We start from the raw sequence: 27,081 nt of genomic DNA, 5'->3' as shown, positions 1-27,081 counted from the left end.
TTTTGGAAGACGTGCTTTTGTTCCGGACGCTTCCATCCCAAGCTTCTCTGGATTGAACCGTCGGCCCAAATGTTGATCAGAGCAAACGTTTCTTCATCCCTGCTGCAATCTGGCTCATGCTGCCTCTCAATCAACAAACCGTGAACAAGCAGAAGCGGATCGCGAGTTCCTTGTGGAAGTGAAACCTTCACGCAGGTGTGGCTGTTTGTTACTATCTCCGCTAACAAGCGCCAATCATGCATTTTGTCTCGACTCGGGTACAACCTGGGTCCGTGGTTTCACACTACGTTGGCTTGTGACCTGGGTAGCTACACCTAAGGTGCAAAATCCTGCCAGACGATATTATTTGTCACAACATGGCTGCTGGGCAGGATGCACCCTACAGCCTGGAGATCGCAGGTTCGAATCCAGGCTATGTCACTGCCGACCGGGAGTCCAGGGGGTGGCACACAATTGGCCGAGCGCCGAGCGCCGCCAGGCTAGGGAGGGCTTAGGTCCACGGTTCACTGCGCACCAGCGCCCCCTGTGGCTGATAGGGCGCCTGCGAATCTGCTGTAGAGCCGTTCAGATCTGTGTTGTCCTCCGGCACCATGGGTCTTATAGCTTCACTGTGGATCCGCAGTGCGAAAGAAGACGGCTTCGGAGGACGCGTGTGTCTTTTTTTATTTATTTACAAAGATAAATTAAATAAATAAATAAATAAATAAATAAATAAATAAAAAGATTTCTCTCTGCAATGATAATGCACTTTCTTCAATTTCGTGAGGCTGCTTGGAGTGGACTGCATTAACATGACAAAGAGGATGAACGCTACAGCATGCTTTAATTCACCATAATGCTCTGTAATGCGGTGCGCGCCTCGCTGCAGATAAACGCAGGCAAATTCTGTGTGGTTATCAGGGCAATTAAGAGAGCCGTTTCGCAGATGAAAGAACCAGGTGCTGTTTTTGAAAACGAGTATTAGGACACAGGCGTGGACCTGAGGGTCAGTAATACAGCAGCTTTGTTCATGATTTCACTGTACACTACTGCTGTTATTGCAATTTTAAAAATAGCTTGAGGATTAGTCACCTTCTTTAAATAGAAAGATGTTTTGGCTTTGTTAGTAGCATGTATATACAGACGTGCTCAAATTTGTTGGTACCCTTACAGCTCATTGAAATAATGCTTCATTCCTCCTGAAAAGTGATGAAATTAAAAGCTATTTTATCATGTATACTTGCATGCCTTTGGTATGTCATAGAATAAAGCAAAGAAGCTGTGAAAAGAGATGAATTATTGCTTATTCTACAAAGATATTCTAAAATGGCCTGGACACATTTGTTGGTACCCCTTAGAAAAGATAATAAAGAATTGGATTATAGTGATATTTCAAACTAATTAGTTTCTTTAATTAGTATCACACATGTCTCCAATCTTGTAATCAGTCATTCAGCCTATTTAAATGGAGAAAAGTAGTCACTGTGCTGTTTGGTATCATTGTGTGCACCACACTGAACATGGACCAGAGAAAGCAAAGGAGAGAGTTGTCTGGAGATCAGAAAGAAAATAATAGACAAGCATGGTAAAGGTAAAGGCTACAAGACCATCTCCAAGCAGCTTGATGTTCCTGTGACAACAGTTGCAAATATTATTAAGGAGTTTAAGGTCCATGGAACTGTAGCCAACCTCCCTGGGCGCGGCCGCAAGAGGAAAATCGACCCCAGATTGAACAGAAGGATAGTGCGAATGGTAGAAAAAGAACCAAGGATAACTGCCAAAGAGATACAAGCTGAACTCCAAGGTGAAGGTACGTCAGTTTCTGATCGCACCATCCGTCGCTTTTTGAGCGAAAGTGGGCTCCATGGAAGAAGACCCAGGAGGACTCCACTTTTGAAAGAAAAACATAAAAAAGCCAGACTGGAATTTGCTAAAATGCATATTGACAAGCCACAATCCTTCTGGGAGAATGTCCTTTGGACAGATGAGTCAAAACTGGAGCTTTTTGGCAAGTCACATCAGCTCTATGTTCACAGACGAAAAAATGAAGCTTTCAAAGAAAAGAACACCATACCTACAGTGAAACATGGAGGAGGCTCGGTTATGTTTTGGGGCTGCTTTGCTGCGCCTGGCACAGGGTGCCTTGAATCTGTGCAGGGCACAATGAAATCTCAAGACTATCAAGGCATTCTGGAGCGAAATGTACTGCCCAGTGTCAGAAAGCTCTGTCTCAGTCGCAGTTCATGGGTCCTCCAACAGGATAATGACCCAAAACACACAGCTAAAAGCACCCAAGAATGGATAAGAACAAAACATTGGACTATTCTGAAGTGGCCTTCTATGAGTCCTGATCTGAATCCTATCGAACATCTATGGAAAGAGCTGAAACTTGCAGTCTGGAGAAGGCACCCATCAAACCTGAGACAGCTGGTGCAGTTTGCTCAGGAAGAGTGGGCCAAACTACCTGTTAACAGGTGCAGAAGTCTCATTGAGAGCTACAGAAAACGTTTGATTGCAGTGATTGCCTCTAAAGGTTGTGCAACAAAATATTAGGTTAGCGGTCCCATCATTTTTGTCCATGCCATTTTCATTTGTTTTATTATTTACAATATTATGTTGATTAAAAAATCAAAAGCAAAGTCTGATTTCTATTAAATATGGAATAAACAATGGTGGATGCCAATTATTTTTGTTAGTTTCAAGTTATTTCAGAGAAAATTGTGCATTCTTCGTTTTTTGTGGAGGGGTACCAACAAATTTGAGCACGTCTGTATTTATTATACAGCAAGTTAGCTGCTTTCAGTCGAACTCACTCTTAAATGTAATTATTTAATGTGTTCTTTATTTTACTCTTATTTGATTTATCTGCTACTGATTTTATTGAACTTTATAACAGCTCTTATCTGTAATGTGATATTCTGTAACAACTGTAAGTCGCCCTGGATAAGGGCATCTGCTAAGATATAAATAATAATAATAATAATAATAATAATAATAATAATAATAATATAAATATGTTTTCTCTGTGTTTATATATTTGAGTCGGTTATGTCATGTATGTGCTTTGGCAACACAATTCTTTTTATTGTCATGCCAATAAAGCTAATTTGGAATTTGAATTTGAAATATATGCCATCTCACGTCATCATCCTGCTGGACGTTCCTCTTGAAGGACAGCTCGTTTATAGCAGCAGCTTGTTTGCAGCGCTGCTTTTCCCATCCCGCTGCAGAAGGACTTGGAGTCCCAAACGTCAAACTGATATCATTGATTTTGTTTTATCAGTTATGTGAATAATATTATAATAGTATTCAGACCCCTGACCAATTCTCTCATATTACTGAGTTACAAATGGTACATTGAAACCAACCTGAACAACCTGGAGCAAATCTGCCAAGAAGAATGGGCCAAAATCACTCCGACACTGTGTGCAAAGCTGGTACATACTTACCCAAAAGACTTAAAGCTGTTATTGCAGCGGAAGGTGGCTCTACCAAATATTAATGTGTGGGGGTTGAATACTTATGCAAGCAAGATATTTCAGTTTTTTAATTTTCTTAAATATTTCCCAACATAAAACCAATGTCACCTTACAATAATTGATTTTGAGTTTCAGTGCTTTAAATTAAAATATCAAACAGAACGAAATTTCGATGTACCATTTGTAATTCAGTAATATGAGAGAATTGGTCAGGGGTCTGAATACTTTTGCAAGGCACTATATATATATAACCTCAAGGCTTGTCATTTCTATCCATGGCACTTTGAATGGACTCACACAGGTGGCTTCCATTCTCCATCTCCTCCAGTCTGTCTTGACGATCAATCATTCTGTCATGCACTGAGCAGGCGGCAGCGTGCTGTCAGCAACATAATGGCTTCAATTTAACAGGTTTGGACTGAGGCAAAAAGGCTGTCGTTCTATTTATTATGATATTTATTAATTAATTATTCATTTAGCAGACGCTTTTATCCAAAGCGACTCAGATTAGGGGGGTGAACTATGCATCATCAACAACTACTGCTGCTGCAGAGTCACTTCCAATAGGACCTTGTTTGTTGTACGTCTCATCCGAAGGAGGGAGCACAAGGAGCTGAAGTGACTTGCTCAGGGGCACACACAGGGAGTCAGTGGCTGAGCGAGGGGCTATCTCATGGGTTCAGGTTAGGGTTCGAATGTGGATGGAAATACCGTGTTTTTGCGGCTGCTCCTGTCTGGGATCCAGTTGAACGTGGTTTGAAAGCATATTAACGAACATGGCAAAAGCATAGGATAACCATGGCAAAAGCATGGGGGACAAACTGCAAATTTACTGTGGTAGACTTTCATAAGGATATATGAAAAAAAAGCTTCACACCGACGAATCAAATGTGTCCACAGTGCTTCTGTTCAGAGTGTATGGGGATTGAAGAGGATTTAACATAGAACAACAGTGACCCCCAGTGGTCATGCTCTTCAATGACAACACAAAGGCTCCACTGAACTCTCGTTTTATCCAGTGTTGTCAAACTCCAGTCCTCGATTCAAGGTACCCTACTTATAAAACATTTTGAGCCCTGGAGAGAAGTGTTAAAATGTGTCCCAATAAATCAAATAATTAGAGCAATTAAGTAATTGAGAGCTCGGGGCTGAACGAAAGCCAGGAGACTCTGCGGCCCTCCAGGAACAGAGTTTCACAGCCCTGGTTTAATTTTAAATCTCAAATGGAGATATTCCCCATTCATGTGGATTTGAGTTTCTGAGAACGTCACCTGGCATTTATTCTTGCGGAGCGGGAACCGATTTGAAAAGCAGTTCTAGAGAAAGTTTATATAGTGTGCTGTATTCTGCCTATCGTTTGAATAGGTTGTTTCATCGCTCACAATCTCGGGTTTTATTAAAGAGAGAGAGAGCAGTACTGTCAGACCTGGGCCCTGACAGTAAACATGAACAAGACCAGAGTCATGATATTCCAGAAGAAAGCCAGATCTCAGGGAAATAAGTACCACTTCACTCTAGGTAACACCACCCTAGAGCACACCAGCAGCTACACATACCTGGGTCTGACCATCAGTGCATCAGGGAGCTTTAACCTGGCAGTGAATGCACTAAAGGAGAAAGCACGCAGGGCTTTTTATGCCATAAAGAGGAGGCTCTACAATATAAATCCCCCCGTCAAAATTTGGCTCAAAATTTTTCAAAGTGTAATTCAGCCAATTGCTCTCTATGGCAGTGAAGTGTGGGGTCCAATCACCAACCAGGACTACACAAAATGGGACAAACACCCCACAGAAACCCTGCATGCAGAGTTCTGTAAAAACATCATGAGATTACAAAGAAAAACACCAAACAATGCATGCAGGGCTGAATTAGGCCTTTATCCATTGATTATTAACATCCAAAAAAGAGCATTAAAATACTGGATTCATCTAAAAACTAGTGACCCAAACTCACTCCATCATAAAGCCCTGCAATACCAAGAGCTCAGCCCAGAAAAGAGTCCCCTCAGCCAGCTGGTCCTGAAGCTCACTGAGCTGAGCAACACTGACATCAGTCAGCTTCAGGACAGCACTGCAAAAACAATTCCAATTAGTGTAAACCAAATTATAAAACACCTGAAACACTCCTATCTGGACCATTGGGATACAAATACTAAAACACAAAACAAACTATAGAGTGCTATCGGACCTTAAATAGAAATTACACCCTGGCAGAATACCTGGTAACTGTCAGAAACACAAAGCAGAGGCAGATCCTGACCAAATACCGGCTCAGTGACCACAACCTGGCCATTGAAAAAGGCCGACAGAGGCAAACCTGGCTGGCCAGGGAGAACAGGCACTGTGGTCACTGTGAGACAGGAGAGGTCGAGACAGAGATTCACTTCCTGACACACTGTGAAAAATATAAAAACATAAGGGACATTTTCTTCCCCAAATTCTGTGATTTAGTCCCAGAATTCCCAAAAATGTGTGATACCCAGAAGCTGTCAATCCTGCTGGGGGAAGACAAACACACAGCCAGACTGGCTGGTCAATACGTGGAGACCTGTCATAGCCTGAGGGACAGACCGTGAACACGTCACACTAGAGAGGGAAAAGAGAGAGGGAGGGAGGGAGGGATTCTGTTTAATATAGAGAGAGGGAGGGAGGGAGGGAGGGGGTATTGTTTAATTGAGGGAGGGGGGATTCTGTTTAATAGAGGGAGGGAGGGGGATTCTGTTTAATATAGAGGGGGGAAGGGGGTACTGTTTGATATAGAGGGGAAGGGAGGGATTCTGTTTACTGTATTAATATAGAGGGAGGAGGGATACTGTTAGTATTAAGAAAAATTCTTTGTCTGTATATTTGAGTTGGTTATGCCATGTATGTGCTTTGGCAACACAATTATTTTTATTGTCATGCCAATAAAGCCAATTTGAATTGAATTGAATTGAATTGAGAGAGGCGGGCCCTCATGGGCTCACACAGAGAGAGCGAGAGAGCGAGAGAGCGAGAGAGAGAGAGAGAGAGAGAGAGAGAGAGAGAGAGAGAGAGAGAGAGAATATGCAATGTGTCTCTTAAAGGGAAAGCCACTTCTGTAGTCACCGCACCTCAAACAAACAAAACAACGTATATAGATGGCAATCGTTTTTTATTCCACAAGAGGGCGCCACATTATAACATTTACAACTTTAAACTATTATTATACAGTCATTCTGAATATTCACTTTTTTCCATTTCTTTTTCTTTTAAAAAAGATCCACCAACATTTATATAGAAAATATTAAATCTTTCTCAAGAAAAAAAAGAACTAAAAATCTCGTTTGGCTCAGTCATATTATTATTATTATTATTACTATTATTATTATTTATTACTATTATTATTATTAGTATTAATATTATGTTTATTGCTATAGGTAAAAAAAATAGTCTGCATATTTAACAGCATTTGTTAAGTTTTATGAACAACATTAGAACTCCAGTTTTAAATCGACTAAAACGGAAGATTTTTCTTTCTAACCAGAGCGATTCATTTCAAACTCCGTGAACTGTCTACCTATAAACTGGTATGGAAGATTACATTTGAACCTTTTTCAATAAAAGACTTTCAGGCAACGGTCTTGAACACTTTCAAGTTTAAACCAATTGCAGAATTTGCAAAACCGCTTGTTCGAGGAGTTTTTATTTGACATGAATAAAAAAATAAAATGTACTTTCACTTTCAACATCCAGTTTTCTATATTGTAACAGTGGGTGTGTACATTTATTAAAACACCCCATTGCTTTTGAATTGCTGTGTGTATAACATCAAACCGCTGGAATTAAAAATCTTGTAGACTCTGCAGTCAAAATGCAGCACAGTGATGCTGTGTTTTACACATCCTGCAACATATTAAAACAAGGAGGAAACTAATGAATCCGTGTCCTGGTGTAGCTGATGCTGGTCGGTCATCTCTGCGTCTCTTTGCCCATACAGCACAGCACAGCAGAGTGTTTGTGAGCGAACTACATTCAAAGTCTTTCTGGGACACCCTGTCAAACATTAGCAAGGACCAGGGTTATTCAAAAGCTACCTTGCTTTACGCAGGGACAAATTATAATTTTTTTTAAAACATCCAGAAAAGTAATCCACATTCTAATTAGCCCAAGCCTTTTAAAACTAAGATTGTACCCCCATTTGGCACGATGGTAGCTTCCTTGCTAACACCTGCACTGGGAGGTGGCGCAGTCCAACACAGAGATAGGGGTATTTCCAATCTATAAAACTACATCCCCTAAATTAATAAGTTATATAATACAGCCAGCTGGCAGCACTATGTACAGTTAGATTTAAAAGGTGCACAACTTATTTAAAAGGTGAGGTTATTTTGGCATAATATATATTTGCTTCAATATAGACCACTATATTTAACACGCTATCTAATTTGCAATAAAGAGTTTTACAGTAGTTTCACATAGTAGCAAGTCTTAAGCACATCTAGGACTAGACTCTGCAGGTGAATAAATACAGTGGAGAGGTTCATCTACACAAGTCTCTACAGAGACCATAAGTCACCACATTTCAAAGGCGTAGTCAAAATACATTTTCCTGCCTTTAAAAGGAGCTATCGTTACCCTTTTACTGGCCCCTAGATTATCGCTTCATTCAACGTGCATAAAAAATAAATAATAATAATAATAATAAAGTTGTCTTGTTAAGCAACATGTTGGTCCGCCAATATTATGCTTCCCCAGTTTGTCCCCCTCCTGCCAAAACCCTGCTGAATTGTGTCTGCATCATATTACGTACCTGAACCTTGTGTAATTGTAATCCATATAACCGACTGATCGCATATCATTTGTCATTCTATCGTTATTGTATTTTCAACCACTTTTCAATACTGCTAATAATAATTTAATTAATAACAGTAATTTAGCAGACGCCTTTATCCAAAATAACACTGTAATTGAAATTGAAATTACTGCAAACAATTCTGCTGTCATTGTAATTGCAAATCAGAATTGACTCCAGCGATGGTCCAATTATCTGCTAATTAGTATTTCAACTACCTCTGGATTAATGATTAATGATCGTCAGCTCTCAGGAAATCATACGAGTGAAAACGGGCGCGGTGCTGAATGGATGAAGGAATGAGAGAGCGATATGAGAGCGCGATTTGTTTTACAGGGCCACGTGACACGCGGAGTTAACGGCTCCAGGAAGGGGCCGGTTTCACTGCGCGCGCGGTGGGGGTGTGGTTTCAGAGGTTGGTGAGTCTCGCTTATATAAGAAAATACTTAAATAATGAAATAAATAAATAAATAAGAAGACAAGGAGCAGATTGTTCGAGACCTCTCAGGTTTTCGCTACACCTTCAAATCCAGTCCTGTGACTCAACACTCACGAGAAAATAGTCTGGTTCGACAGCAAAACTTGTCACTCTAGCCTGCCTTGCACGCATTAGCATGGGTTAGTGTCAATTTTTAGAAATCCCTCCACACAACCCTTCTAGAATTCAGCCTCCTTTCTCTCATCGCTGGCAGGATGATCAAGGTGTAATTCCTGGAGGTTCCAGCAGAGGGGGCTGTCTTAACATTTCCTCTACGGCGCCTTCCCAGAACCCTTCAGTGCATAAACATGTCAATCTTTTTTTTTTTTTTTTTTTTTTTTTAAACGGAAACTTGGTAGTCCAGGTTTGGTTGCATGAAAACTGTTATTGCTATATTTACAATTGTGCTCTCTGTGGGTGCATCGCTCTTCCAGTCTCTCTCCCGTCTTCCTGCTCTCCGATTGGTGCAGAGGTTCAGTGCTGCCCCGCCTCCCGGATCCTACAGGCCACTGCCGTGATAAGCGCTGCCCCTTTTCCGCTCCCGTCTTCCGATTGGAGGAATGAGACTGTGCACTTTGGGGCCAGGTCCCTCACGGTCTCGTGGAGTACGTTAGAGAAACTGGCAAAAAAAAAAAAAAATTTTTTAATTAAATTACGCTTAAATGAAACGTGTTTAGCATTATGTATTTGATTTCTTAATTTGCATGATTTTTAGATATCGCATGATTCCATTCTCACGTACTGTGGGTGTAGCTTGTACAGCGTGCCGTCCACGCCCACGGTGACGCGCAGCGAGTCCAGGCCACGGTTCTCCCGGATCTTATCCACCACGGCGGCCAGCCCGGCCCCGCAGAGCTGCGCGCCACGGCGCGCCACGGCCGTGCACACCTCCTTCACGATGATGCTGTCGTCACACGTGCTCTCCAGGCCCAGGTGCTGCAGGATGGAGCGCACCTGCCTCAGGGCCAGGCGGTCACTGACAGGGAGAGAGCAGAGAGAGTCCATAAGCATACAGCAAGGGAAGGGGGGAAGGGGGAGGGAGAAGAGGGGAGGGATAGATAGATCGATAGATAGATAGAGGGAGAGGGGGAGAGAGAGGGGGGGGAGAGAGAGAGGGGGGGAGAGGGAGAGAGAGAGAGAGGCAGACACACAGAACCATACAGCAAGGGAAGAGAGAGAGAGAAAGCGCAAAAGAGAAAGGGGGAAGAGAGGAGAGACACACAGCCATACAGCAAGGGAAGAGAGACACACACACACACACACACACACACACACGCAGACGCAGGCACTGACCCGCACACACACACACTCTGTTACCTCTCTATCTGGGACAGGAACTTGGTCTGGAAGATTCCTCGAGTCTTCAGCCTCTCTGAGATCCTTCCCCTGAAGAGCAGCCCTCTCTTCGTGAAGTCAATCAGGATGTTCCGCACAATCTCTCCCAGATACATCCCACTGATCATCTTCTCAAACCTGCACAGAGAGAGGAGGTGGTGAGAGAGAGAGAGAGGGAGGAGAGAGAGGAGAGGGGAGAGAGGAGGAAGAGGAGAGGGAGAGAGGAAAGAGAGGAGGGACAGAGGAGGAGGTGGGAGAGGGAGAGAGGGGGGGAGAGACACAGAGATCGTGTGAACACACGTCTTCCGAAAAGTAGCTGGTTTGTAAGTTTAAGCTAAAGAAGCTATGAATCTAGTTCTCGAGCGTGTGATCATCAGTTCTTGTATTGCTTCAAAAGTGTAGAGGACGGGAATGTTTATTTATCAGGGGCAAGAGGGTTGGTGCATAACAGGGGTCTCCAGCCCTGATCCCAGAGAGCCCCAGTCCTGCAGGTTTTCCAGGTGTCTTTACCTCACCATTGGCTAAAGACCTGGAACACCTGTTCATCTTGACTAAGACAATAATTGGTTCAAGTAAGTAACAGAGCTCAGTTGAAAGGAAAACTAGATGACCCTGTAGCTGTGCAGGACCAGGGCTGGAGACGCCTGGTGTAGAACACTCCCCAGGTAATTATTCTTTATCTCTTAGCAGACGCCCTTATCCAGCGCGACTTACAATTGTTGCAAGATATCACACATAATTTTTACATACAATTGCATTATTTTTTACACATTATTTTTACATACAATTACCCATTTATACAGCTGGGTTTTTACTGGAGCAATCTAGGTGAAGTACCTTGCTCAAGGGTACAGCAGCAGTGTCCCCCACCTGGGATTGAACCCACGACCCTCCGGTCAAGAGTCCAGAGACCTAACCACTACTCCACACTGCTGCCCTATGAAAAAGCACTGGGGATGTGCCACCTTTTCCCTATGCAAATTATATATATTATTTTTTACAAAGAAAAAACATTGTGTTCCCTGTATCATTTATGCAGCAGGACCAGCATCATTACGAGGTCAAAGACACCTCCAGCAGCACAGTAGCTGACTGTAGCGCTATGGAGGTCTCTGCGTACCTCTGCTTGCCCGGGTTGAGTGACAGCTCGTCCACGGCGCAGTCGAAGGGAGTCCTCACGTCGTCCAGGCAGCCGCTGTCCCCGAAGGCGCCCCACTCCATGTTGACACACATGCGTCCCTCGTCCCCGTCCACCAGCTCCACGTTGCACATCTCCTCCATGTAGCAGGTGTTACTGCCGGTGCCTGAGAGAGACACAGGAGCACAGCACTGAGACCTCGCACCCCTCTGTAGCAGGGCGGTAGGAAGCCCTGCTGTTTAAATGTATTAGATGTTGTAAATATGACAGCGTAGCTGTGTTTTTATTATTATTATTATTATTATTATTATTATTATTATTAGTTTATTTAGCAGATGCCTTTATCCAAGGCGACTTACAGAGACTAGGGTTTGTGATCTATGCATCAGCTGCAGAGTCACTTACAACAACGTCTCACCTGAAAGACGGAGCACAAGGAGGTGAAGTGACTTGCTCAGGGTCACACAACGAGTCAGTGGCTAAGGTGGGATTTGAACCGGGGACCTCCTGGTTACAAGCCCTTTTCTTTAACCACTGGACCACACAGCCTCCATGTTTTTGTTTAGTAGCGTGGATGGGTAGTCCCATCCACAGTAATTTAAAAACCTCGTGCAGAAGGTGGCCATCTCCCGAATTAAGCGATTAATTTGTTGCTAAATCGGGAGATGGTCACCTGCATAAAAGCCTGCAGCTCTCTACCCTCGGGGTGGGTGTTAAGAGCGGAGAGAGCGAGCGAGCGAAACTAAAAATTAAATACAGGATCAGTGAAGGCTACAGCCCAGCCTGACCTGTACTGTTTAATATTTTGTGTTCGAGATTTTATTTTTGAATTATTTAAATAAAAACGGCGCCGTCGTGCCTTTGTTATTCTGAAACTGCAGTACTGCTGGTGTCAGTTTGTTTCCCTTCCTGCTTCTGCCTTGATGTCACCACCCAGCCACCCAATCACACCCTCTCCCTGCTAACCCCTCCCCCCTCTCCCCCTCCTCCACCAGCTGCTCCATGCACAGCAGCACACACACAGACCGCTATCCTCAGAGATTAAAACCTCCCTCTCCACACGACCAATTGAGAGAAGTGCGAGCCTGCGGGGGGATTAAAGGGGTCCCTCACCTACGATGAGCCCCACTTCACAGCACGGATCCTCATAGCCGCAGGTCATCATGGTCCCAACTGTGTCGTTCACCACAGCGACCACGTCCAGGTCAAACTCCTGCAACACACACGCCAGGGAGGAGTCAGGCATCTTCAAAACTGATCTTAACTAACAAACACTCAAGGGATGGCAATAAGACTCCTGTTGCATAGCATTTTGATCCATTCCTGGTTTCACTGTGAGTTTAATAAGACACACCTGAGCTCTCGTTACCTATACACACTGTGGCTAATCAAGCTGCTAGTAAAACCTGGAATGGGTGAAACTGCTGTGCAATAGGAGTCTTATTTCCATCCTTAGTGCGAATAGAGAAACACTAAAAGAAGCTTAGTAAATTGAATGACGTTTTGACTAGATGTCTTTCTGAAGGTCTTCAATATTGAAATGAGTTTTGGTTCAAACTCCTATCTAACTGGGTGGTAAAGTGTGATGGATCTTTACACGATATTTATAACTACAAACTCCTGTAAAACCTTTTTTATTCCCCCAAAAAAATCTCCTCACCCGTGACAACCATGGCGATACCGAAATAGCAAGATAATACAAAATAAACACATTTAAATCTAGACCCGATCTTCATGCAAAGCGACGCGATGGTTTTGAGAATGAAAGGGTTGGATTTGATTGTGTTTATTTGCTGGTTTAAGCGTTCAACGCTGACCTCTCTCCGATGAATGGCGTCTTTGAGCAGACGGACCACGTCTTCACCCTCACAGCCCGTCGCTTTGAAACCCTTCGTCCACTTCAACAAGATACCCTGAACCAGGGAGAGAGGGGGGGGGGGGGGAGGGAGAGAGAGAGAGAGAGAGAGAGAGCGCAGTGGGGGGTGGAGAGAGAGAGAGAGAGAGAGAGAAATCTTAAATACTGTACCACTATTACGGCTTCCGGTGGACTTTTTTCTTTTGAATTATGTCTCAATCCTAAAATTCTAGGTGATGCAAAACTTTTGGCTATAGCTGTAATACAACTACTATCATTATTATTAATTTGTCATTTAGCAGCTTTTATCCAAAGCGACTTACAGAGACTAGGTGGGTGAACTCTGCATCACAACTGCTGCTGCAGAGTCACTTCCAATAGGATCTCGTTTGTTTCACGTCTCATCCGAAGGACGGAGCACAAGGATACGGTGTCCATATTAGGACAGCGTCATTTCTCATGTCTCAGCGTCAGTTATCAGGAATTTCTTTGTCATGGATCAATTAGTTTGCGATCAGTCGTCATTTCTCAATCATTTTTTCTGTCATCCCTCATGTGTTTATGTCAGCCATTATTTCTATCAGGTATCATTTGTATTTTGTGTCCTCCGTCACTTGAATTTCAAGTCATGGAAAACCTCTGTCAATTAAATTCTCTGTCAACCATCAGACAGCATTTCTAAGTTTGCATATCCTATGATTTCATTGGCTACTGCCGGGATTTGAACCTCCTGGTATCCAGCCCTTTTCTTTAACCACCAAGCCTAAATTACACACGCTCCTGCTCTAGCTGTGTCCGGTCTTCACACTGCGATCGCGAGACCCAGTCCCAGCCCGTTACCTCGTCCAGGCTGTTCTGCTGACAGGGGAAGGAGAAGGTGAATCCCATGGGCAGAGCCACGCCCTTCATCCCCATGTACTCCAGGAAGTCAGCGATGCAGTGGACAATGTGGTCAAACAGCTGCAGGAGAGGAGACAGAGTTTCAATACCGTAGTCTCCAAGTTTTCTCTTAGCCAAAGTGTTCTCTAAAGGACAGAGCTGACCACCAGACACAGTAAGTCAATCACAATATGAACCAATAAATACAAATGTGTTTGTTACTTGTGTCATGACGCACGTGCGTCAGCATATGAAATGAACAGCAGAGAAAAGCAACAGGCAAGCGTACCTTAATAAACTACAATAATAAACTTGGACGTTCTGCTGCCCTTTGTAGACATCTTTCTGTCCTGTGTCTCCCTCTCTCTCCAGTCTCTCCCTCTCTCTCCAGTGGGATGCATTAGATCTTGTTGTGCATCTCCTCTCCCCCCTCTCTCTCACCTCCTCTCCAGTCCCCTGCATGGCCTCCAGTGGGATGGAGTAAATCTTGTTGTGCATCTCCTCTCCCCCCTCTCTCTCTCCCCTCTCTCTCTCTCACCTCCTCTCCAGTCCCCTGCATGGCCTCCAGTGGGATGGAGTAAATCTTGTTGTGCATCTCCTCTCCCCCTCTCCCTCTCACCTCCTCTCCAGTCCCCTGCATGGCCTCCAGTGGGATGGAGTAAATCTTGTTGTGCATCTCCTCTCCCCCTCTCTCTCTCTCTCCCCCTCTCCCTCTCACCTCCTCTCCAGTCCCCTGCATGTCCTCCAGTGGGATGGATTAGATTTTGTTGTGCATCTCCTCTCCCCCTTCTCTCTCCCCTCTCTCTCTCTCACCTCCTCTCCAGTCCCCTGCATGGCCTCCAGTGGGATGGAGTAAATCTTGTTGTGCATCTCCTCTCCCCCCTCTCTCTCCCCTCTCTCTCTCTCACCTCCTCTCCAGTCCCCTGCATGGCCTCCAGTGGGATGGAGTAAATCTTGTGCATCTCCTCTCCCCCTCTCTCTCTCACCTCCTCTCCAGTCCCCTGCATGGCCTCCAGTGCGATGGAGTAAATCTTGTTGTGCATCTCCTCTCCCCCCTCTCTCTCCCCTCTCTCTCTCTCACCTCCTCTCCAGTCCCCTGCATGGCCTCCAGTGCGATGGAGTAAATCTTGTTGTGCATCTCCTCTCCCCCCTCTCTCTCTCACCTCCTCTCCAGTCCCCTGCATGGCCTCCAGTGGGATGGAGTAGATGTTGTTGTGCATCTCCTCTCCCCCCTCTCTCTCCCCCTCTCTCTCTCACCTCCTCTCCAGTCCCCTGCATGGCCTCCAGTGCAATGGAGTAAATCTTGTTGTGCATCTCCTCTCCCCCTCTCTCTCTCACCTCCTCTCCAGTCCCCTGCATGGCCTCCAGTGGGATGGAGTAAATCTTGTTGTGCATCTCCTCTCCCCCCTCTCTCTCCTCTCTCTCCTCTCTCTCACCTCCTCTCCAGTCCCCTGCATGGCCTCCAGTGGGATGGAGTAAATCTTGTTGTTCATCTCCTCTCCCCCTCTCTCCCCTCCCTCTCTCTCACCTCCTCTCCAGTCCCCTGCATGGCCTCCAGTGGGATGGAGTAAATCTTGTTGTGCATCTCCTCTCCCCCCTCTCTCTCACCTCCTCTCCAGTCCCCTGCATGGCCTCCAGTGGGATGGAGTAAATCTTGTTGTGCATCTCCTCTCTCCCCTCCCTCTCTCTCACCTCCTCTCCAGTCCCCTGCATGGCCTCCAGTGGGATGGAGTAAATCTTGTTGTGCATCTCCTCTCCCCCCTCTCTCTCCCCTCTCTCTCTCACCTCCTCTCCAGTCCCCTGCATGGCCTCCAGTGGGATGGAGTAAATCTTGTTGTGCATCTCCTCTCCCCCCTCTCTCTCCCCTCTCTCTCTCACCTCCTCTCCAGTCCCCTGCATGGCCTCCAGTGGGATGGAGTAAATCTTGTTGTGCATCTCCTCTCCCCCCTCTCTCTCCTCTCTCTCACCTCCTCTCCAGTCCCCTGCATGGCCTCCAGTGGGATGGAGTAAATCTTGTTGTGCATCTCCTCTCCCCCCTCTCTCTCCTCTCTCTCTCTCACCTCCTCTCCAGTCCCCTGCATGGCCTCCAGTGGGATGGAGTAAATCTTGTTGTGCATCTCCTCTCCCCCCTCTCTCTCCCTCCCTCTCTCTCACCTCCTCTCCAGTCCCCTGCATGTCCTCCAGTGGGATGGAGTAAATCTTGTTGTGCATCTCCTCTCCCCCCTCTCTCTCCCCCTCTCTCTCTCACCTCCTCTCCAGTCCCCTGCATGTCCTCCAGTGGGATGGAGTAAATCTTGTTGTGCATCTCCTCTCCCCCCTCTCTCTCCTCTCTCTCCTCTCTCTCACCTCCTCTCCAGTCCCCTGCATGGCCTCCAGTGGGATGGAGTAAATCTTGTTGTGCATCTCCTCTCCCCCCTCTCTCTCTCTCTCACCTCCTCTCCAGTCCCCTGCATGGCCTCCAGTGGGATGGAGTAAATCTTGTTGTGCATCTCCACGGTTCTCTTCTTCCCGTTCCGCACGCGCACCAGCAGCACGCGGAAATTCGTCCCGCCCAGATCCAGCGCCAGGAAATCACCCTTTTCTGGAAAAAGAAAAAACACATGACTTTAAAGAACTAGATTTTCCCCTACGTTATTTATTTATATATATATATTTAAAAACGACTGTAAAGAAATGTTCCCCTGCATTTGACTGGCCGTTTTAAAACTACACTAAGATCAATAAACCAATCTAATCAAATCAAATGCAATCAATACCCGAGCCTCTGTGCGTGGCCCTGACGTTTTGCATCTATATAAATATCTATATCTATATATAGATCTGTAAGTCGCCCTGGATAAGGGCGTCTGCTAAGAAATAAATAATAATAATAATAATAATAATAATAATAATATATCCCCTTCAGTCACTGTGTGCACAATTGCCCTATATGAAGTTTCTATCTATATCTATCTTATAATGCATAATGTTATGGCAGGGCTCCATAGAGTTCACACAAACTGTTTTAAAAATACCTAAAAATTAAACTACATTCATGACCAAAGTGGATATCTATCTATCTATCTAAAAAGACTGAAAGAACATTTTCCCCCTGCAGCTGACCGGGCCATTACAAACTAAACAATCTAATCATACTAAATAATTAAAAATAATGTGTAAAAAATATATAATTGTATGTAAAAATAATGTGATATCTTGTAACAATTGTAAGTCCTGGATAAGGGCATCTGCTAAGAAATAAATAATAATAATCATACTGTATATAACTTTTGTTTAAAACAAACGCAGTCACTATAATGGGTTGAAAATGCATGAATAAATGATCGCATGACAAACGCGTGCCTCAACTATAAAATCAATCATTTACAATTACGCAGATGTGCCGAGACTCCAGTTACAGTTCCACTGTAATTGCAATGGATTCCGAATTGCACAGTTACAAACTCCTTGACCCCAGGGCTGAATTCCGAATTGCACAGTGACAAGGGCTTGGCTGGCTCATCTTACCCGTGCCGTCGGGTGTGGAGCGCACGTACGTGGGCAGCATCTTGACCGTGGCCGCGTCGTGCGTCTCCTTTCTGAGCCCCCTCTCCATCTCCTCCCTCATGCGCTGCTTCACCCCGGCCAGCTGCTCCTTGCTCAGGCGGAAGGCGTCCAGCGTGGCCCGCCGCTCCTCCTTCTGACTGCTCAACCGGTATGCCACGGCGGTCACCATGGCGGCGCCCTTCCCACTGCCATCCTCCGAGCGCAGGAAACGCACCCCGCAGCCCGGAGCCAGCCTCCGCACCATCTTCTGCAGCTGCCGTGAGAACCTGCGCGGGGGGAGAGAGGCGGGGGGGAGAGGGTTACCTCTGCAGGCAGGAAAGACAGACAGACAGCGGACCTCTGTATTTTTTTTTAAAATGCTGTGTGGTACCACAGGGTTAAGGGTCAATTCCAATTCTATTACCCCAATTCCAAATCCCATTCCCTTTTAATCAGTTCCGACACATCATTGATCCAAATTGCAATTACACTAGCTGGTTACATACAAGTCCATTCATACTAGCTGGTTTATATTATAGGTCAATTCAGACTAGCTGGTTTCATACAAGTCAATTCAGAGTGGCTGTTTTTTCTAATACAGGACCATTCAAACTAGCGGTTTCATATTATAGGTCAGTTGAGGAGTAGCGTTTTTTTGTTTTGTTTTTTTAAATACAGGTCAGTTGGGACTCGCTGTTTTTTCTAATACAGGTCAATTCAGGCTAGCTGGTTTTAGATTACTGATCAATTCATAGTAGCTGTTTTTTATAATAAAGGTAAATTCAGACTAGCTAGTTTTAGATTATAGATCAATTCAGATTAGCTAGTTTTTAGATTACATGTCAATTCAGGCTAGCTGGTTTTAGATTACATGTCAATTCAGGCTAGCTGGTTTTAGATTACATGTCAATTCAGGCTAGCTGGTTTTAGATTACATGTCAATTCAGGCTAGCTGGTTTTAGATTACATGTCAATTCAGGCTAGCTGTTAAATGTGGATCTGGATTAGACCTGGATGTCTAATCCAGGTCAGTTTGCACTAGCTGGCTTGAGAGGACATGCCCAGCGGGGTCTGTGTTTAAGCTGCAGACGGACAGGCAGGCAGCGAGTAAGAGTGCTGCTCACTGCGGGTGCTTCTTGTAGACCGATCCGTCGACCCCCACGGTGCTTCGGAGCCGCTCCGCGCCCTTGTTCTCTCTGATCCGCCACAGCACCGCGGCCAGCGTGGCGGCGCACAGGTTAGCGGCGCGCTCGGACACGATCTGGCAGATCCGCTGCGTCGCTACGCAATCCTCCTCCGAAGCCTCCAGACCCAGCCGGGACAGGATCTCCTCTGCCTTCGACAGACCCTCCTTCTCCCTGAGCAGAGAGGGGGGGACAGGGTCAGGAACGCACACTCAAAAACTCTCCGAAAATCAGTAGGGCAAAACTGGAAGCAAGAAGGACTAGGAGTTTAATAAGACTCACCTGAGCTTGTTACCTATACGCTGCGGCTAATCAAGCTCGTAGTAAAACCTGGAATGGGTTAAACAGCTCTGCAATAGGAGTCTTATTGCCATCCCTTTAGGAGAGGCCATAGTAAAAGGCTAAATTCCTAAAGCTATTTACATTAGTCACCATCACAGTTGTTACAAATGAAATACAACAGAAGCCCGCTACGACCCCAGAATGGAAAGCTCTGGTTTGTGTTTTGAATTATCCTGCGTTAAACCATTGAAGCCTCCTTACTTCTCGATGGCCGAGACGAACTTGGTCTCGAAGTGGCCGGTGGTCAGCAGGTCAGGGGTGGTCCTGCCTCTGAACAGCTGGCCCTCCTTCGCCATCTTGACCAGGATGAGCCGGACCAGCTCCCCCATGTACATCCCGCTGATCATCTTCTCAAAGCTGAGGAACCAAAGAGACAGACTGTCAATGCACAGAGACACACGCTGTCAATGCACAGAGACACACGCTGTCAATGCACAGAGACACACGCTGTCAATGCACAGAGACACACGCTGTCAATGCACAGAGACACACGCTGTCAATGCACAGAGACACACGCTGTCAATGCACAGAGACACACGCTGTAAATGCACAGAGACACACGCTGTCAATGCACAGAGACACACGCTGTCAATGCACAGAGACACACGCTGTCAATGCACAGAGACACACGCTGTCAATGCACAGAGACACACGCTGTCAATGCACAGAGACACACGCTGTCAATGCACAGAGACACACGCTGTCAATGCACAGAGACACACGCTGTCAATGCACAGAGACACACGCTGTCAATGCACAGAGACACACGCTGTCAATGCACAGAGACACACGCTGTCAATGCACAGAGACACACGCTGTCAATGCACAGTGACACACACACTGTCAATGCAGAGACACACGCTGTCAATGCACAGTGACACACACGCTGTCAATGCACAGTGACACACACACTGTCAATGCACAGAGACACACACTGTCAATGCACAGAGACACACACACTGTCAATGCACAAAGACACACAGTCAATACACACAGACACACACTGTCAATGCACAGAGACACAAACACACACACATTGTCAATACACAGACACAATATACACAGAGACACACAGACACACACACACACACACAGTCTTCTCAAAGCTGAGGAATCTTCTCAAAGTTGAGGGAGTTCAGAGTTGTAAAATGCTCTAATACAGTCTGTCTGTCTGTCTGTCTGCGTTGCTCACAGCTGCTTGCCGGGGTTCAGGGAGCCCATGTCGATCTCGCGGTCGAACTCCGTCCTGATGTCGTCCAGCGCCCCATCGTCCCCGAAGGCGCCCCACTCCATGTTGACACACATGCGTCCCTCGTCCCCGTCCACCAGGTCAATGTGGCGCATCTCCTCCATGTAGCAGGCGTTGGTGCCGGTGCCTGAGAGAGAAGACACAGGACGGCACACGCTTAGAGCACGCACACGCTTGGAGCACGCACACAGAGACACTGCTTATCAGGATTTCTCGGTCCCCCCCCCAATATCTTGTGTAAATAAACTGAAATTGCTGATCAGAGACAACGAAGAAATCCCCTCTACAGGCAGACTATCCCCTGGACACTTTGTTCAAACCAGCAAACTGTTTAACTCTTTCATCCATGGCGACTTCATATTAGGGCAGATTTTAAAAATAATAAGCTCTTCTAGTCCTTACATGTGGACATGTGGAAGACTAGCAAGCGAATGCATGATCACCTCATATGAGGATGCCATTTCCCCCACATAAAAGCAAATTAAAAATGAATTTATTATCCAAAACGACTTGCTGTAAAGAACCAACTGTAGCCAAGTTACTGCAAATTTTTCTTTTTTCTTCTTTTTAAATAGTGGCTCAGTCCATTCCAACACAGAGGGTGATATTTTCAAAGCATTAACTCCTGTCTACTATTAACTCCAAAGTGAATAGCTTGTACACTAGACAGACTTCTTCCCCCTCCCTCTTCTGTTCGGCACAGAGTCCCGTAACAAAATCCATGTCCAAATTTACGTAAAACAAAGTTGTTCTTTTTCAAAGCGTTAATTTTCCTAACCTATTCCTTTAAATTGGGGGCAGCAGTGTGGAGTAGTGGTTAGGGCTCTGGACTCTTGACCGGAGGGTCGTGGGTTCAATCCCAGGTGGAGGACACTGCTGCTGTACCCTTGAGCAAGGTACTTTACCTAGATTGCTCCAGTAAAAACCCAACTGTATAAATGGGTAATTGTATGTAAAAATAATGTAACTGTATGTAAAAAAAATAATGTGATATCTCGTAACAATTGTAAGTCGCCCTGGATAAGGGCGTCTGCTAAGAAATAAATAATAATCATTATTATTATTATTATTGTTTATTTCTTAGCAGACGCCCTTATCCAGGGCGACTTACAATTGTTACAAGATATCACATTATACATTATTTCACATTATACAGATATCACATTATTTTACATAAAATTACCCATTTATACAGTTGGGTTTTTTTTACTGGAGCAATCTAGGTAAAGTACCTTGCTCAAGGGTACAACAGCAGTGTCCCCCACCGGGGATTGAACCAATCCAGAGTCCAGAGCCCTAACCACTACTCCACACTGCTGCCTATTATAATAATAATAATAATAATAATAATAATAATTATAATAATAATAATAATAATAAATCTTTTTTCCCTCCTTTTTAAAAAACTATAACCAAAACTGCAAATATAATATTTCATGGACTTGTTCCTCGTTTTTTAAATTTTTTTAATTTTATTGCATTATCCTTTCATGCATGAAACTTAAACCAAGCAACTAAGTTCTATCTTTCAAGTTCTACTCTATTAAACCCTTTCAAGACTTTCTGCTTTTCTTTTTGTAACTCAGGGGCGTCCAATCCACTCCAGGTTCGTTTAACAGGTAAAACGAGAAAATTAACAACTTCAGGGTCTGGATGGAGGTTTAATTCATTGGTTCAGTTAAACAATTTAGAACAGGTCTGGAACAAAGACCAGGAGTGGAAGGGCTGGCTTTGGACACCCCTGTTTAAACATGATTGTTTGTCTTCTTTAAAAAAATAGGAGTTCATTAAAAACGAACAGAGGAAACGCTTTGAAGATACGGCCCCGCGGACTCGGGTCCGAACTCACCGACAATCAGTCCGATTTCACAGTCGTGGTCGTCGTAGCCACAGGTCATCATGGTGCCAACGGTGTCGTTGATCACAGCCAAGATATCAATATCGAAATCCTGCATAATAGCAAAATCAGAATCCTTTTCACTCTGACATCAAGGAAGCTTTCCCGTCCTGTCTGGATATTACGAACCGAACAAAACATGCAAACGTCACCCAGGACTAGAGTATGGTTCTGGGTATAAAACAGAAGAGATCTTAAACCAGGAGGCTCTCAAACTTCCTGGACGGCCGCAGTGTCTTCTGGCTTTCATTCCACCCCAAGCTCTCAATTACTTAACACTAGAAGGATCAGAGATATATTCATACCTAGAAGCCCCGCAGCAGTCTTTCTGACGGCTGTATTCAAAACACTGTAAATAGTATAACGAACGGAGAAACAGTCGGATGTAATTCACTTTTTTTTTTTTGAGTACGTCACAAACATCTGAACCACCGAAGCATAATATATGCGAACATTTATTTTACAAAGCAACGCAACAGAAATCGGTTTAGTATCAGATGCGCAAAAGCAACTGGGCAATGTAGATAAACTCAGAACAAAAATTTTTACAGAAGCACAACAAGTTATAGAAGTCACATTTATTTTTATTTTTTTCTGCTGTTACAGACACCTTCTCCTTGAGTCTAAGGCTGTTCACAATCAACACAGATCATTCTCCAGGCTGCCCTTTCTGCACAGGGCACAGCTGTCCGAAGTTTTAGTTTTATTGCACTTGCCAACCTGGCATTGGCGTCTCTTGCGGCTCTCAGCGGGGTTGCCAGCTTCAGCGGTGGGTACACGCTTGGCAGTCTCCCTCTGTTCTAAATGCTTCTTGCGAAGTTCCTGTGCTAACTGTAAAATATATTCTCTCCTTGCTAAATTCTTCTCTGTGCATGCTTTGTAAAGTACCCAGGAGTTTACATTGTAAAAATACCTGAACAGCCCACCAGAGGGAGCCAGCTTTCACAGAATACTTTCTGTGTCCTCTGATCCAAAACATCAGCTCCATATTTTGTTGCGTTGTAAAACTCCACTAGTCCTGATGGTAATTGACTGATGAAGTGTGCTGAGCAGAAGTACATTTTGACGGCTTGCATTTGTAAATGGTTCTAATTACAGCTAAACACATTGAGGACTGGTAAAAGTAATAATGTGGCATACCGTTCTGTATAATCACAATACAATTGTTTTCTGTGTGGCCGTCCATGTGACTGCTCCCGGGGCTTTTAGGTATAATGTAATATATCTCCTTTATTTCTGCACTCCCGCGTTTCATGCTTTGTGAGAATATTTAATACAGACAGACAGAACGGTATATGAACGCGCAGCCCCATGTGTGTTACACGAGTGGAGAAAATTTTAATTTAAAAAACAAAAACCACCAAAATGACTGCCGCGGTGCTTCTGTTGTTAATTGGCTTAATTATTTTATTAATTGGATATATTTAATACTTCTCTCCAGGCCTCAACATGTTTCATAGGTAGTGTACCTTGAATCAGGTGCGTTTTTAAATCATCAACTGTAAAAGACCTTGAATAAATATTATATATGTCAAATTGAACAGATAATCAGATCAAGGATTCAAGGATTTTAATGGCGAGCTGCGACACAGAGCAAACGAATCAGCAATCTCCCTCCCGACCTGTGAGGGCGCTGTGTAACAGGAACAGAGTGTCCAGGACTGGATGGTTTGACAGTTCATTCCAGGGGCAGTCGGAAGTCGGCTATCCAGGAAGGGGGGGCGGAGCCACTATACCAGAAGTCATCGCCCTAATGCGGTAGACGAGGTGTCAGTCATGGATTGGAGGAGACGTGATTGGACTCGCTACCGAAGGGGGCGGGACTGACAGTATATCAGGGGATATGGTTACGGACTGACCGAAACGAAAGTAAACGGAGTAAACGAAAACCGTGAGGGTTTAGTGTTGTTTTCTCTGTCTATTACTGTTCCTGTTCAGCTGTCGCTGATAAGCCAGCATCAAACCCAGACTGCACTGCACCAGTCAGCACCACTGTTTTGTATTCACAACCCCACTTGCACCCGGAGCACTCACTGCTGGATTGGCGTTTTAAAGTGTGTGTTTGTTATTATTATTTCGGGACTGAACCCCGTGGTTTTGACTGGCTGTACACATCGTACAGCCAGTCAAATCGTATTTAAAAGCAATTAATAAAGCTTTGTTTTCACCAGTGAACTGTTGTTACTGAACACTGCATCACCACCACCTGCACACTACAAACCACTTTGCCACAAGAACTTAATTTGGAATGAAAACCAGAAGACCTTGCGCCCCCCGCCCTCCCCCCTCCCCCCTCCAGGACTGGAGTTTGACACCCCTGGATTAACCAATGCATTTTCTTGCTGTTCAGTTTGCAACAGCCTGCATTCAGTGGAAACACATATCACATAAAACAGATGGGGCATTTCTTTACATCACTAGGGGGCAGTGTGTTGCAGGGGGGACTGGTTTTATTGTTACACTTTGTACTGTTTGGCGACAGCTCTTTCTGAATGTCTTCTATGTTTCACAGTACGATACAGTAATTAACTGCACTGTACAGCAGCGGTGTGCCCCTGAATCTGAAGGCATCGGAATGCCACTAAAATACAGATTTCCATACACAAGAATTATTATACGAATTCTACATTTGAAAACTGAACTTCTTGTAAACGCATAGAACAGGCATTATTAGAGTTTGACTACATCGCTGCTGTACAGTAGACTAGATAATGCTCTCTCGCTCTCTCTCTCTCGCCCTCTCGCTCAGCCCAGCAGAGCCCGTCCTCTCCCTGTGACGGACAACTGGACAGACCTGTCACTCACCCCTCTCTTACTGATGGCTTTCCTGAGCAGAGCGACCACATCCCGCCCCTCCACGCCGCTGGACTTGAACCCCTTCGTCCAGTTAATCAGAATACTCTGGAGACAGGAGAGGAGACGGGCAGGGAGACAGGGAAGTTACAGGGAAGAGGGATACAGGGATATCTTTCATAACCAGCAGAGCAGCACTCCAGTCTACTCAATAAACGCATTCATGTTTAACAGAAAGTGTGTGGAGGTGCTTGCAGGCTTGTGATGCCATGGCAACTACACTCACTTATTTCTATTTAAATCTATGAATGTGTTTGTGATGTCATTAACTACATAGATGTAACAATCTCCTATGCCTTTCTATTGAGTATTTTTCTATTTATTTTCCTTTAATCTTCTGCATTGTACAGTATCTAATTTTGTTCCTTGTAAAACTAAATTTTTTGTAAAGTGTTTAACTATTGGTTAATTTACCAGGAATGGAAATAAGACTCCTATTGCATAGCAGTTTCACCCATTCCAGGTTTTATTACGAGCTTGATTAGCCACAGTGTGTATAGGTAACAAGCTCAGCTGTGTCTTATTAAACTCATAGTAAAACCAGGCATGGATCAAACTGCTGTGCAACGGGAGTCTTATTTCTATCTCCGAGATCACCAGCGGTCCGGAGTGGTTTCTCCGCAGGTTTGGGAACGGATCCTCACCTCGTCCAACTTGGATTGCTGGCAGGGGAAGGAGAAGGTGAATCCCAAAGGAAGTTTCTTATCCTTGATTTTCAGTTTCTCCAAGAAATTAGCCAGGCACTCGGCGATGTGGTCAAAGAGCTGGGGACACAGCAGAGAGAGAGAGAGTGAGACAGGGAGTGAGAGTGTGAGACACAGAGAGAGAGAGCGATGGAGGGAGAGAGAGAGAGAGAGAGAGAGACAGGGAGTGAGAGTGTGAGACACAGAGAGAGAGAGCGATGGAGGGGGGGAAAGAGAGAGAGAGAGAGACAGACAAAGAGAGACAGAGAGTCAGACGAGCAGAGAGGAGGGAGAGAGAGTGAGACAGACACAGAGAGAGAGAGAGAGAGAGACAGACAGTCAGAAAGAGGGAGAGAGAGAGAGAGAGAGAGAGAGACAGGGACTGAGAGTGTGAGACAGACACAGAGAGAGCGATGGAGGGAGAGAGAGAGAAGGGAGGGAGTAATCTTAAATACTGCACCACTATTATGGCTTCCGGTAGACTTTTGCGACATCACCTTGTAGCTTCATTGATTACATGATGTTAAATAAAATATCTAAAGTTATGATCATATAGTTTCTTTTTTATTATGTCTCAAATCAGAGCGAATCAACCGTCCGGCTCAGCGACAGGCATGCCGGTGTTGCTGTGCCGTCAATGGGACCCTTGGTGACGTCTGATCAGGTGACCAGGACAGCCCCTCACCTGCGTGCCGCTGCCCCTCATCAGATCCTCCGGGATGGCGTAGATCTGATTCTCCATCTCCACCTTCTGCTTCCCGTTGTCCGACACCTTGACCCGCAGCACGCGGAAGTTCGTCCCGCCCAGATCCAGAGCCAGGAACTCACCGCTCTCTGAGGGGCGACAACACAGGACAGCCGGGTCACTAACAAACCGGGTGAGCAGTTTAGACTGCGCTTGTAGATCTCCTGATCCACCCCTCCTGCTCCGCACTGCACTCGCCTGACCTCAGCACCGCGTTACTGGATCCTCAGCTGATGCGCTATCCTTGCACTATTGCACTGCTAACATGTCACTGTAGATATAACTTGCTGTGATCCTAACTGGCTGCATCCTAGTTCATATTGTATTCTAATAGTATTATTATTATTTGCACTTACTGTAAACTACACTGTGTTTAAATATGAAGCTTGCATTGTAACCCTGTAACACCTATAAGTCACCTTGGATAATGGCACCTGCCAAATAATAATAATAATAATAATAATAATAATAATAATAATAATAATAATAATAATAATAATAATAATAAATAGCACAGGCACCACTGCTGATCAGGGCTGGGCTCGTTTTAAAATTTGTTTGTTAGTCAGTGAAACAGGCTTCAAATGAAAGCATTTGTCTCAAATATCAATTCCTTTGAAGTCTGACGCAAACCCTCACAAACCTCCT

General features: G+C 44.8%; 1 protein-coding gene across 4 annotated transcripts in view; it reads right to left on the bottom strand.

Annotated features, from left to right (window-relative positions):
* Positions 1 to 6,573: 6,573 nt before the first annotated feature.
* Positions 6,574 to 27,081, bottom strand: part of LOC117966087 (hexokinase-2) — a 32,110-nt gene continuing 11,602 nt past the window's right edge. For 2 of the 4 annotated variants that reach the window (XM_059008446.1, XM_059008447.1), the window contains exons 3-18: positions 26,374 to 26,522; positions 25,650 to 25,769; positions 24,958 to 25,053; positions 22,105 to 22,204; positions 20,199 to 20,382; positions 19,208 to 19,363; positions 18,605 to 18,838; positions 17,463 to 17,767; positions 16,388 to 16,536; positions 13,917 to 14,036; positions 13,039 to 13,134; positions 12,335 to 12,434; positions 11,204 to 11,387; positions 10,066 to 10,221; positions 9,491 to 9,724; positions 6,574 to 9,367 (exon numbers count right to left, since the gene is read on the bottom strand). In XM_059008446.1, the coding sequence (XP_058864429.1) occupies positions 9,223 to 9,367; positions 9,491 to 9,724; positions 10,066 to 10,221; positions 11,204 to 11,387; positions 12,335 to 12,434; positions 13,039 to 13,134; positions 13,917 to 14,036; positions 16,388 to 16,536; positions 17,463 to 17,767; positions 18,605 to 18,838; positions 19,208 to 19,363; positions 20,199 to 20,382; positions 22,105 to 22,204; positions 24,958 to 25,053; positions 25,650 to 25,769; positions 26,374 to 26,522 (2,528 nt within the window). In that variant the 3' untranslated portion in view covers positions 6,574 to 9,222. Of the gene's footprint in view, positions 9,368 to 9,490; positions 9,725 to 10,065; positions 10,222 to 11,203; positions 11,388 to 12,334; positions 12,435 to 13,038; positions 13,135 to 13,916; positions 14,037 to 14,244; positions 14,349 to 14,396; positions 14,477 to 16,387; positions 16,537 to 17,462; positions 17,768 to 18,604; positions 18,839 to 19,207; positions 19,364 to 20,198; positions 20,383 to 22,104; positions 22,205 to 24,957; positions 25,054 to 25,649; positions 25,770 to 26,373; positions 26,523 to 27,081 lie in introns of those variants that run through there. The other 2 variants (XM_059008448.1, XM_059008449.1) reach the window with 2 other exon arrangements.

This window comes from Acipenser ruthenus, chromosome 37 (assembly GCF_902713425.1).
Source record: "Acipenser ruthenus chromosome 37, fAciRut3.2 maternal haplotype, whole genome shotgun sequence".
NCBI classification, from domain to species: Eukaryota; Metazoa; Chordata; class Actinopteri; order Acipenseriformes; family Acipenseridae; genus Acipenser; species Acipenser ruthenus.
Note: the sequence above shows the minus strand (reverse complement) of the source record. Positions and strands in the feature narration are given on the sequence as shown.